The sequence below is a fragment of the Nyctibius grandis genome, chromosome 1 (genome assembly GCF_013368605.1).
Source record: "Nyctibius grandis isolate bNycGra1 chromosome 1, bNycGra1.pri, whole genome shotgun sequence".
In the NCBI taxonomy this organism is placed as follows: Eukaryota; Metazoa; Chordata; class Aves; order Nyctibiiformes; family Nyctibiidae; genus Nyctibius; species Nyctibius grandis.
The window spans coordinates 133,649,190-133,661,468 of NC_090658.1; the positions used below are offsets into that span (position 1 = coordinate 133,649,190).

At 60.2% G+C, this 12,279-nt stretch overlaps 2 protein-coding genes across 2 annotated transcripts in view; one reads left to right on the top strand and one right to left on the bottom strand.

Moving 5' to 3' along the window:
- Nucleotides 1-4,913, bottom strand: part of IFT172 (intraflagellar transport 172) — a 37,697-nt gene extending 32,784 nt beyond the window's left edge. The window contains exons 1-5 of the mRNA XM_068396874.1: nucleotides 4,455-4,913; nucleotides 4,225-4,337; nucleotides 3,669-3,708; nucleotides 1,267-1,332; nucleotides 805-884 (exon numbers count right to left, since the gene is read on the bottom strand). Coding sequence (XP_068252975.1) covers nucleotides 805-884; nucleotides 1,267-1,332; nucleotides 3,669-3,708; nucleotides 4,225-4,337; nucleotides 4,455-4,913 — 758 coding nt within the window. The remainder of the gene's footprint in view (nucleotides 1-804; nucleotides 885-1,266; nucleotides 1,333-3,668; nucleotides 3,709-4,224; nucleotides 4,338-4,454) is intronic.
- Nucleotides 4,914-5,131: 218 nt separating this feature from the next.
- On the top strand, nucleotides 5,132-11,789 carry LOC137661360 (low density lipoprotein receptor adapter protein 1-like). The gene is given in 9 exon segments (XM_068396886.1): nucleotides 5,132-5,216; nucleotides 7,491-7,633; nucleotides 8,053-8,165; nucleotides 8,899-9,013; nucleotides 9,384-9,456; nucleotides 9,837-9,958; nucleotides 10,419-10,465; nucleotides 11,532-11,623; nucleotides 11,626-11,789. Coding segments are annotated over 9 exon segments (954 nt in total).
- Nucleotides 11,790-12,279: the final 490 nt, after the last annotated feature.

The window sequence follows — 12,279 nt, forward strand, 5'->3', positions numbered from 1 at the left end:
CCTAAAAGTAACAAAATTTAGAGAAAAAACATCTGGATGAACACTCCGGGCCTCAGTCCGTTATTTGTAGCATTAAGTCTCGTGCACTTCTTGACACCAGCAGGGAGAGGAGAGCAAGGAAGAAGAAACAGGTCTAATGTAATGTAACCAGAAAGAACACTTTGTAGTGATGATTCAAGTAGAGAACACAAATTCTATGAACACTGTGCAGCAGTTACTATTATATGTATACAATACTATTGTAACAATATGTATGCATATTGTATAATTGTATACAATATTATATGTATAATATACATAAATATGTATTGTATACATATACATATGTATATGTATACAATACTTTACTATTGCAAGTAGTTAAAATGAAACCTCAATTTAAATAATTCAAAATTGTACTTTATCGTTATTTTTCTAATTATAGCCTTGTCACAGTTTTATCTGTCAGAATATTTTTACTTTTCTTTTAGCCCTTAAACTTGACTAATGTTAGTAATTAGCTAGATGAAGCTGACAAATCCAATCTTTATAAAGTCATGGATTCAAATAAATCAATGTATGTAAGCAATCGCGTGGGGACTTGCATCCTGAAACGCGTTTGAGGGACAACTAAACTGCGTGGGCCGGCGTGGCACAGCCACGTATCAGATTTTAGGAAGGAATTCCTGCTGTAAAGCACAGTATTTTATTATCTCCACAAGGAACTGACAGCAGAAAGACACTCTGGCAACCTCCCACACTGCCACCAGTCATGCCAGGGCCACCAGCGGGCAGCAGGCTGGGCCAAAGCAGTGCTGTACTCACTTGGAAGTCAGCGAGACCACGTAGGAGTCTGTCCCGTAGATGGTGGAAGACTTCTTGTTCTTTATATTTGCGAGACGAACCTGGGAAAGAGAATGTGATCAATATTGCTTCTGTCTGCAGAACGTGGACATCCCCCCGTGTACCAGCCCCAGAGGTTTCCCAGCCCGTGGCCAGCACCAGAGATCACAGGAAGCTCATCGCTTCCCCGTAGGTTGGAGAAGTGGAAAAGTTGGAGTCCCACTTCCACATTTCTAGCAAGGCTCAGGAAAAGGACCAAATGATCCAGTCAAACAAGGACTAACCGGGATCCAGAACCAGAAAATTCAAGGCAATGGTGTAATCCCTTTGCTATTCCGTGCCCAGTGCCACGCAGCACGGCTCCTACCCTGCAGCCCAGGTGCTTGCAGGCCCTGGTAGCCCCTGCGTGGAAAAGAAAATCAGGCAAGTAACAAGTTCCTCTACCTTTCCTTCGGCAAGGCCAAAGACAATGACGTTCTCCGCTGGCCACGATAAGCAGGTCACGGCACTCTGCCAAGGAGGAGGCAAAAAGAGAGGTAAGAGCCCCACCCTACTTAGCGTCGTGCCCCGTCGCTCCATAAGGCAGCTCATGAACAGCCAGAGCACTCAGACCAAGAGAGAGAAGAGATGGGGGCATGTGGACAGACCTCAAAGCAGGACTGAGGCCCTCCACGCTGAAGCTTAAACTAGATAATAGTGAGCTGGGGTAAAGTAACGGGCTCAGAAGGGCTAAAGCAGGGCATCAAAGTTACACCAGGTGTGTTCAGTGTGGATGCTCTGCCGAGAGGATTATTTATTGATCAGATGTGTGATTTTCCACACGCTGTTGTTGAATGTACAAAATCATGGCTATTTTAAAAGATTTTTTTCAACAAGAAGTATAAAACATAAAAAAAATTTGCTCTGTCGGCTTCTGCAATAGATGTGAGAATACTTGTACGTTGGATCTTCATTTGATGAATCAGAAATAGTCTTTATTTTTTCATTTACAAGCAAGATGGTTATCAGATGCTACCGAGTATGTCAGGTAGAAACAGGTTCGTTAAATCCAAACCAAAGGTACTCTCAAAATCTGTGGTGGGGGTCAGGACCAACCATAATTTATTGGTTATGGTCAAACTTGCACCTGCTCATCCCAACCCTCTAGCACGATGCCTGGCTTGCCAGCAGAGCGGAATCGTCTCACTGTACTCACAAGACGTGTAAGAGTGCCCAGCAGGTTTTGCAAATGGGAGGAGAGGGAAAGGGCTCAATAAATGATCTCTCATATTGACTGAATGCACCAAAAATTTGTAAATAACAGTATTTAGTTACAGGAGAAAAACAGACACAGGGGTAAAAACCCACACATATAGTATTAGAAAAAATAAAGGATTTATTATGATAGAAATGGCAGAAAAGGCATGGGGAAAATGAGAGAATGAGAGAAAAGAGAAATGAACCACTGCATGAAAACCACAGAAAACTGCAGGATGCTGTGCCCAGCACCCACGCTTGTGGGGGGAGAGCAGCCCTCCTAAGCTGCCCCAGGAGCAGCCACAGCGGCAGGCCACGACCCAGCCCTGAGATGTATTTCTGTGACTCTACAAGGGCACTGCAGGAAGAAGTGGTTGTAGCAGTTGTCTTTTGCTTAGAATTATAGTATGATAATAATCTCTCAGCCGTGGTCTTGTGTGGCCTTGCCACGTGAGTATAAGAGAGCAAGACAGTGGCTGATGTGATTCCTGCCGTCGTTGCTGTGTGTATCGTGCCGAGAGAGGAATGTCCTAAAAGTTAAATCTTGCCTTCAGGCTTTGTCTCTTAAATATATCTGGTCTGGTGGAAGATGTCCCTGCCCATGGCAGGGGGGGTGGAAGTAGATGATCTTTAAGGTCCCTTCCAACCCAAGCCACTCCGATTCTATGTAGGCTTTGCATCCAGAGCCTGAGGCTGCCCGTCACCTGAGGGGCAGCTTGAGAGAGCCTGGCACAGAAACTCCAGCAGCTCCACCAGCAGCAGCTCCGCCTGCGTCTTCTGGGGGTTTGGCCCAGGAACACAATTCCTCCTAACTGGTCCTGGCTACTTCAGGGGCTTGCCTAGCAGAGGACTCCTCTAGTGACCCACAGAAAGCAGGGGTCATAGTGTGATGGCAGCTGGCGGGGAAGCCTAGGGCAGCTGCTGGACATCTGCTCCTGAAGGTGAAGGAGTCAGTGCACTGCGTTTTCTCGCACAGACGGCTTTCTGCGCAAGGAATTTACAACACCTCTGCCTTTTCCAGACACTGACATCAACCTCAGGACAATCCTTGCCAGAGACCTACTGAGTAGACTGCTCTCTGACACACACAGGCAGAGCTAGAGCAGCAGACGACGAAGGCGGCCAAGGAGTTAACCTGACCGAAACTACAAACCTGAGGCCTTTGAACATGTGGAAACTGTGCAGTTTGACTGAATTCTGCACGCTTTGCATCTTGGTTAATAAGGAATCCTGGGGCTTAGAGTAGCCAACCTGTGAAAAATAGTTGGGCTCAGAGTCTCTCCTATTTTTCCCTTTCAACTCCCTGCAAACATTCTGTCCAGTGACGCCTAAAGTAGTCCCCAAAGTTTTGTAATTGACTGCATTAATCATTCAACAATCAATTACTGTGTTGTACCCAGGCATTATGAGGCCTCTGAAGCTTGGTGAGTAATACATGCCTCAAAATTTAGAGATTATCTTATCTTAGGATCTATCTGCATCTTCTGGAGATCAAGTACGACTGGCAGTTTGGCCAAGCACACCTGTGAGCATGAGCAGAGAGACCTCTGCTTGTCTTTATCCTACATATGCTGGAGAAAATGGGAGTGAAACAGGAGTCTGGGTCTCACCGTTTGGATGAACTTGTTGCATATCGCCTTCTTGTCACCCCTGCAGAAAAAGGTAGACAAAAATGACTATCATCAGCAAAGCCAGTAACCCTGCCCGTGCTGGTTACCCTACTGCTTGTATTCAGCCTGTTTTAGCACTGCCAAACGCAGGCCATTTCAGTTTTGTACACGGGTTGTCTATCACAAGCCAACTTCAGGCAGAAAATTAAAAAAACCCCACAACTTCTGAGCTTCCAAAATCCTGGTGACCTGCCCTTCTGAGCACCTTTAGCGCAACACACGCCAGCAAATGAGGCTGAAGCGAGGCAGGTGTGTGCCACAGTTCCACATCTCCGGAACAGGGGAGAGCAGCCCAGGCTGTACAGGTACAGCTGCGCAGGGCTCCACGAGGGCCGTGTCCGAGGAAATCCTGCCTGCTGCTCGCCATGGTGGCACCCGAGCGATTCTCTGCAGGCCAGGTGATGTGCAGCGTGTGCCGGGACACCGACACGGGCAGCGTGGACGCGTGGAAAGCACGCGGTGGGCAGGAGCGCCGGGCACTCCCCACCGCACTCACCACTCCTCTCCGATCCCGTACACGTAGACGATGTTGTCGGTTTGGCCGATGGCGATCTTGGTGGAGTCCGGGGAGAAGGCCATGCCTTTGACCGCGTAGCTTCTCCTGCCGTACTGCAGAGAGGACGCGGCGTGAGCACCGGGAGGGCCGGCCTGTCCCGAGCGCACCCACCCGGCCCACGGGCGCCCGTGCCCCGCCGCAGCAGCAGGCCCCGGGCCCCGGGCCCTCACCTTGGCGTCCACGGGCTTGGTGGAGAACTTGTCGCGCCGCTCGCCCTGCTCGTCGTACAGCAGCACCACGCGCTCCGCCGTGCACACGGCGAACCGGGAGCTGGAGGCCGACCAGGCCAGGCAGCTCACCCGCGCCGGGCCGTCCTGCGGGGCGCGCACGGCCTCAGCGAGCGGCCCACGGCCCGGCCCGGCCCGGCCCGCCCCGCTTTCCCCCGCCCGCCCAGCCCGGCCCGGCCCGACCTGCGGGGCAGGCACGGCCTCAGCGCCGCAGCCCCCCGTCCCGGCCCGTTTCCCCCCGCCCGCCCAGCCCGCCCCGCCCGGCCCGACCTGCGGGGCAGGCACGGCCTCAGCGCCGCAGCCCCCCGTCCCGGCCCGTTTCCCCCCGCCCGCCCCGCCCGGCCCGGCCCGGCCCAGCCCGACCTGCGGGGCCAGCAGGGTCCGCACGTGCCGCAGCTGCATCGCGTCGAACGCCGAGGAGGGAACCGGGACCGGGACCGGGACCGGGACCGGGACCGGGACGGGCCCGCGCTGCCACCGCCGCTGCCGGGCCCGCCTCGCCCCGCCCCCGTTTCCGCGGCAACCCCAGCGCCGCCGCCGCCGCGAACGTCAGCGCGCCGAGCCCCGCGGCGCACCGACCCCCCCGCCCGGTACCGGCAGCGCTCGGCCCCGGCCCCGGCATGGAGGCGCTGCGGGCGGCGGGGCGCGCCGTGCTGCGGAGCCCGCGCCTCGCCCGGCACGGCCTGGGGCTCCGCCGGCGGCGCAGTGAGTGCGGGCCGCGGGGGCCGGGAGCGGGCGGGGGCCGGGGCCGGGGCCGGGGCCGGGGCCGGGGCGGGCTGGCGGCGGTGCGGGAGCGGTGTGGGGTGCGGGACGGGCTGGGGCCGCAGGCTGAGGCGGGCTGGCAGCACTGTGGGGCAGGTCGTGGGGCAGGCTGTGGGGCCGTGGGCTGAGGCGGGCTGGCAGCACTGTGGGGCAGGCTGTGGGGCAGGCTGTGGGGCAGGCTGTGGGACCATGGGCTGAGGCAGGCAGCAGTGCTGTGGGGCAGCAGTAGGGCAGGCCGTGGGGCAGTACCTGGGTAGGCCATGGGGCCGCAGGCTGAGGCGGGCAGCAGTGCTGTGGGGCAGGCCGTGGGGCCGCGGGCTGAGGCGGGCAGCAGTGCCGTGGGCTGCCTGCCTGGCCCCCCTGCCGCGCTCCCCTGGCTGCCAGCCTCTTGCCCCACTTCTGAATTGAGGCCGCCCGTGCCGGTGGGCTGAGGGGCCTCGGGCGGCCATGCCGGTGGTGCCGGGCGCTGGAACACGCCGCACCCCGTCCGCGGGCACCCTCCCAGCCCGTGCAGGCCTGGGTGTCCCCGCACCGCTGGCCTGGTGCTCTGCAGGCGCGGTGAGCGTGGCAGGCTGATCTCAAAGTTCAGAGTGGGACAGTGCTCCCGTGCCCTGGGGAGAGGTCCCTGATGCCTGCATGGCACCAGGTGGGTTCCCTGGTAGTTGTAATTTGTGCAGGAGCGTGCTGTGCCAGTAAGATCTCCTGATTTCCCTGTGGGCTCAGGTTATTCCAGTTACCAGTCAGAGCCTTCTGCAAGTGTGCCAGTTCAGGGAGCTAATCCCAGGAAAGAGGTGAAAAATAACCCTGACAAGTATTAGCGTAGTGTGAGCAGTAGGTACCGAGGCAATTCCCAGGGAAGCGCACAAACCCCGTGTTTGCAGCAGAGCGTGTAACTCCTGCACTCCCGTTCCTTCCCTCCTCTGCGGGATGAATCCCCAAGACGAAGAGAGAGGCTGTGACTCCCTGTGTCTTAGCCCTCCTGCACATCTCCTCTCTCGCCACCCTTGTGCCCTTTGGGATTTGAGGGAAGTAAATGGGCGCTGACATCTGCTCCAGCTCTCCTTGAAAATTATCACCGGGAAGAGCTTGGCACGAGAGAAGTGTGCTTTTGTCTGGTATCCTCGTCTGGTCACTCAAGCTTTTGCCTTGGATGGGAGTGGCCTTTCTGCTGGAGCCGGTGGCTCTGTCCTGCGGGAGCAGAGGTCGCGTGGGTGCTCCTCGGTGCTTGCTTTGGGTGCTCTCTGCCAGCGGCAGCGGTGCGGGACTGGTGGGGCTCCTTCTCCCACCAGCCGTGCAGCAGGACGTGCTGGTGGAGCGGGCTGGCTTCTGAGGGAAGCTGGAGGGGCTGAGGACTGTCCCCAGCGAATATCCCTCGAGTGAACAGACGCTCGGCCCATCGGGGGTTGTTTTTTGATTGACTGCAGCAGTGGGGTTTGAAAAGAGAGGGCCCAGGAAACAGAAGCCAGTGCCCCTTTAATTCTGTGACCTGCAAAGTGATGCACGTGGGAGCTCTCATAGAATCATTTAGGTTGGAAAAGACCTTTAAGATCATCGAGTCCAACCAATGATCCCCCTCCCTCTGTGCACTGGAGTTCATCCACAAAATGTGTTTTCCTGGAGCTAGTTTGCATCCTTAAAGTACCAGTCAGCTCTTCCTTAACGCAGGATCTTTGTGGTGCAGCTGCTTCCCCAGCACCTGGGTGCTGGACAAGCCACCCCTTCCCCGGCAGCCTGCTGCTGCAGGTGAGAGCTGCCAGAGGGTTTGGCTCTGGTTACACTGGGACAACTTGGGGATTTTGGTCTGACCGAGGCTGGCAGCAAGTGCTGCTGCTCCTGAGGAGTGCGGCGGCGTGGGTGGGTGAGATGGACGCAGTACAGAGCACATCCTGCGTGTAGTGAAATGGGTGAGACCTGGAAATGCAGGGGCTTCGCAGATGGCACTGGGCACTGCAGCACCCGAGGCGCTGGGCAGACGTGCAGGAGCTCACTGCCTGTGCTGGCAGCGCCCGTACCTCTGGGCTGGGGGGCTGAAAGCTTTGAGGGTGAGCTGTCCTCTCGTTTTGTTCCTCTTCCAAGGATGTCACAGAGCCAGGAGAGTGCCCTGCTGAGCGCAGGTACCAGCACTGCTGCTGGGGGCAGGTTTGGGTGGCTCTGCTGGGACCAGCCGTGGGGCCGCTGGCGCGTGGCGTGTGCTGCTAAGGGCTTTTGTCTTCGCAGAGCTCCCTGAGAGCTGGGCTGACATGCAGGAGCCGCTGCTGGAGGGCATGTGCTTCACGCTCAAGTACCTCGGGATGACGCTGGTAGAAAAACCCAAAGGAGAAGACATGGCTGCTGCTGCCATCCGCAGGATCGTGGCCACGGTGAGAGCTGGCCCTGGGGCCCTGTTGTGCCGGGGGAGAGAGGAGCCAGTTCAGAGTCCAGCCCCTGGGCTCCGGCAAGTGCCCGTGTCCCAGCCCCGAGCCCAGCGAGGGACTGTGCCGCTGCCTGTGCCCACAGCGGGAGCAGAGCCGTGCCTGTCACAGCACGAGGGGAGGGTGAAGGGCCGGGGAGGTGGGCTCTGTCCTTTCCCGGGTGCCTGGCAGCGATGTGACCGGCTTCCAGGGGTGTTCTGTGCAGGGCATGCCTCATCCCCGGGCTCTGCTCTCCCACCCCGACAGCAGGAGCCTTTGCAGCAGGGGTCCAAGCGGGTGGCACTCTGTACCGAGCCCGGGGGACTCCTGCCAGCGAGGCGGGGTGAGGACCCTCGCCAGACCTGCCTCTGGTGTCTCCCCCCTGCCAGGCACGGGTGGGAGCACGCAAGTTCCAGAAGGTGATTCTGACCGTGTCGCCGAGGGGCATCTCGCTGCAGGACGCGGACACGAAGGAGATGGTTGAGAGCATCTCCATCTACAGGTGGGCACGGCGTGCGGGGGGCCCGGGCGCTCCCCAGCAGCAGGCTGGTGGGATCCTGAGCTCCCGGGGAGGGCTGGGCCTGCTGTCGGTGCCTTCAAGCCCAGGTCTTCCTTTGGCTCCCCTGCCGTGCCCCCCAGCACTGCCTGGGGCTGGGTGCAGGCCGGGTCCTGGGCAGCCTGAGTTCTGGGTCAGTCCGTCTGTCCCTTCCCTGGGCCCTGCTTGTCCCTTCGAGCAGGATGTCGAGGCTGGTGGTTGGAGACCCCCCCAGCTGGGGCAGGGCTGCGTGTCTGTCTCTCCCCACTGACGCAGGACCGCCCTTCTGGCTGCAGTGGGGTGAGGGTGCCATGGGCTGCAGCTTACCCCGCGGGCTAAAGGCAGTTGCTGTGAGGGTTTTTGACTGCTGCCGGCTGTGCTTTGGCTGGGTTGGGTGTCTGTGGGTGCAGGACGTGAGGGGAGCGTGGCTGCAGGCTAGTGGCTAGATGGGAAGCAGAGACAAGACATGTCCTTGGTGCAGAATTTGGGTCTTGGCACCAGAGCCGATGTGCTGCCATCCTCCGTGTCCCTGGAGGCAATCACCCCCCTTCTGTGCTCCTTTTGTCTCAGTGCTTGAGTTCATACATCGGGTTGCACTGGGCATCAGGGGAGCACGCTGGGGTGGTGCAGGAGCCGGGAGGGCGGCAGGAGACCCGTGCTGGGGTCCCTTCTTGCCCTGAGCACTCCCCTCTGCCCGCAGGATCTCCTACTGCACAACAGACAAGCTGCAGAACAAAGTCTTCGCTTACGTGGCCCAGAGCCAGGAGAGCGGGGCACTGGAGTGCCATGCCTTCCTCTCACCCAAGAAGAAGATTGTAAGCACGTCCCTTCTGCTCTGGGCTCCGTGGGGTAAGGGTGGGAGCAAGGGCCCGCAAGAGAGGAGGCCCTCACCCCTGTGCACGTCAGCTGGAAAGGGAGCCGGGGAGCACACGTGCGCTCACACGCTGCAGAGGCGGGCGGTGAGCGAAAGGTTCTCCTGTCCCAGCTCCCCCGGGACCTCCCCATGGGGACGGCTGGCCCACGGGGGTGGGCAGACACAGCACTGGGCTCTGGCCTCCCGTGTGCACGCTTTGCAGGGAAGAGCAGCGAGGGGGGCCTGGGGGCTCTCGGATCTCGTCGCAGGGAAGTTGTCTTGACTGGAGGGCCCAGATGGAAGCAGACATTCCCCTTCTTCCCTGTACGCAGGCCCAGGCTGTGACTCTGACTGTGGCCCAGGCCTTCCAGATGGCACTGGACCTCTGGGAAGCAGCACATGCAGGTAGGAGGATGTTCTCAAGCATGTCCCTCTGCCTAGCCCTGGGATTGCGGTCTCCAGCGTGAAACCCTGCCTAGGGCTGTGTGGAGGAGAGATGGTGAAACACACCAGGCAGGGTGTTGTGTTCTCTGCCACTGCCCCACACAGGGAGCCTGCCCTACCTCTGGCTGGGGCAGGGGGTGGGGGGTCCCTGCCATCCACGCTGAGCTCCTCTGCGCCGCTGAGCTGTAGCACGCCCTGCACAGTGACCCCCCCACCCGTGCTTGCAGCCTCCCCCAGGCACAGCACGGGTACCTGTCCCCTGCCCACAGCCCTGCCTGTGCATCCTCTGCTGGCCCCTCACCAGGCTGCAGGCACTAACTGCTGCTTTTGCCCTGTCCCAGGCTCCAGGCAGGAACAGCCCCTTCACCCTTCGTGCGTCCTGGAGAGCAGTGAGCCCGGCAGACCAAGTGAGCCAGCCCCCCCGGGGAGCCCTCCCTTCAGACACCAGTTTGGGGTACAGTATGTGCAAGTCTGGCCCACGCCCAGGGCTGTCTTGCATTAGGGCAGGGAAAGAGTAACCCTTAGGCAGCTCCCTCCCCCTGGCCCCCCAGGACCCCGTCGGTACCTGCGCAGCCCCGCTCACACACGGGGGATGCCCCTGCCATGGAGGATGCTTTGGTTCTCGGGTGGCTGCAGGGGGTGGGAGAAGAGCCGTGGTCTGTCTCTCCCCTCGTGTGGGTGCGTGCCCGAGCCCCGAGGCCTTCGGCAGCCCAGCGCTGCGGGGGCCATCTCTCCTGCTGCCTGTAGGCACCCTCGGTCCGTGCCATGCCTGGCGGGTGACTGTCCTGTGAAGGGGCTGGGACTGCCCTGCGGCCCCAGAACAGGCTCTGGGCAGCCCAGCCTGGCTGGGAGAGACCTGCCCGGGCAGCAAGGGGTCATGGGGGGTTTGCTTTTGTCTTGTTTGTTTGTTTGTTTGCCAGGAGGAGGAAGAGGAGGAGGAAGATGATAATGTCGGTGAAACCTTATGTGGGTAGGTGGTGAGCTTGTGTTCAGGGATCTCTCTGGTCAACCCTGTCTTGTTTCGGTCTCTGTGCCCCATGCAAGGAGCTGCTGGGGCTGTGGGCATGGTGGGAGCAGGGAGGAGATCTGCATGGGAGCAAGGGGGAGCTTCCTGCTGCTTTCTGTGCCTCTGTCAGCTGAGAGGCCGAGTGGACAGGGAGCTGTGGAGGGGCAGATCTTGCCGTGGAGCTGTGGGGGACAGCTGCTGCCCCTCCGACGTACCCAGAGCTGGGCCTTGTTCTGTTCCTGCCACTCTCTGCCAAGGCCACCCTGCCCAGATGTGCTGCTCAGGGGGACCCAGAGCTGGCCCTCTCCTCCCACCCATTTCCCAGGGGCTTGGGCCAGGCTGGAGGCCAGGCCACGCTGGCTTCCATGCGGACTGGGGCTGAGCTGGCTGGTGTCTGTCCTGTGCGCGGGAGGAGCTGATGGTACCAGTGGATTAACCCGTGGGTCTCTGCAGAAGTGCCCGTGGCGGTGGGTGCAGAGGCCTCCTCCATCGTGGCTGTTCTCCGGGTGCTGCTGGCACCTGGCTGGGGTCGGTTGGCGCCGCAGGGCTGAGCCTGGCCCGGGCGGTGTCAGCCAGAGTGGGCGCAGGCTGGAGCCACGTGTGGCCCTGGGGAGGGGCAGCGCTCTGCAGTGGGGGCTCCTGGTGAGGAGGAGATGTGGGCAGGCTGGCCTGGGGAGGGGGTTTGGTGGGAGGTGGGCTGGGGCCTCCTGCACCAAGTGCCTGATGCCGCCGCGCCATGCCTGCGCTGCCAGGGTCATCCTCGCTGAGGAGCATGTCCCTGAGCAGCCTTGCTGGGGGTATGATGGGCGCTCTGTTCTCTTCCCAAGCAGCATGGAGGAGCTGGGGAGGGGAGCCCACAGCCCCACCGGTGAGTGCCTTCCTTCAGAGCTGCTGTGCCACGTCCCCCAGCATGTCCTCTGCGGGGAGGGGGCTGGTGGCTCACCGGGGAAGGGCTGCCTCCCTGCCCGGGCTGTGCTGGTTCCCAGCCGCACGCCTCATGGTCCGGGTCCTCCTCCCTCTTGCTTTTCAGAGTCAGCACCTCTGGTGCCCCGAGCGGGCTCTCCTACCGCACGGCTGCTGTGCTACGGCCTGGGGCACCCCCCGGACGGCTGGAACGGGCTGGGGGGCTTGGGGAGCCCCCCGCAGCTGCCCCCAGGACTGCTGGCCCCGAGGCTCCCCTGGGCTAAGCCACATCTCTGCAGCACCGGACCAGCCACTCAGGGTTCACCCTGTGCCTGCCCCTGCCCCGGCACTGCCCACGGGACACGGGGGCTGCTGGCACCGCTGACGTGCAGGGCACAGGCTGCCCGCCCGCTCCTGTCCCGCTCTCCGCCTGCATGAGCCACCTCCGCTGCAGCTGCTCCTGGCTCCCGGCTCGGGCCGCGCCGGTGCCCGTCGCTCTGCGGAGCCACCCCATGCGCCCCCCGAGCCTGCGGGATGCTGCCCGCAGTCTGTCTGACCAGCTTGGCTTGTTTCTCCTGCCCTGCTCCTCGCGGTGCCGGCTGGGGCCCAGCCGAGGCTGGGCAGCCCCTGGAGATGCTGGAGGACTCGCTCAGCACGTGAGACCCTCTGGGAGTTCCTGGCCTGGAGCAGCGAGGGAGGGAGGCCTCGCCCCTGCGCTTCAGCCCCACAGCCTCTCGTGAGTGAAATGAGCTGGTTTTTAAAGGAAAGCTCTGCCTTTGTAGGGAAATAAACTGCGTTTTTCTACTCTTGTCATTGGGGTTTGAGTGCTGGATGGGGGCCCGTGCACACATGTGCAAGGTGCTGTGCCTCTGCTG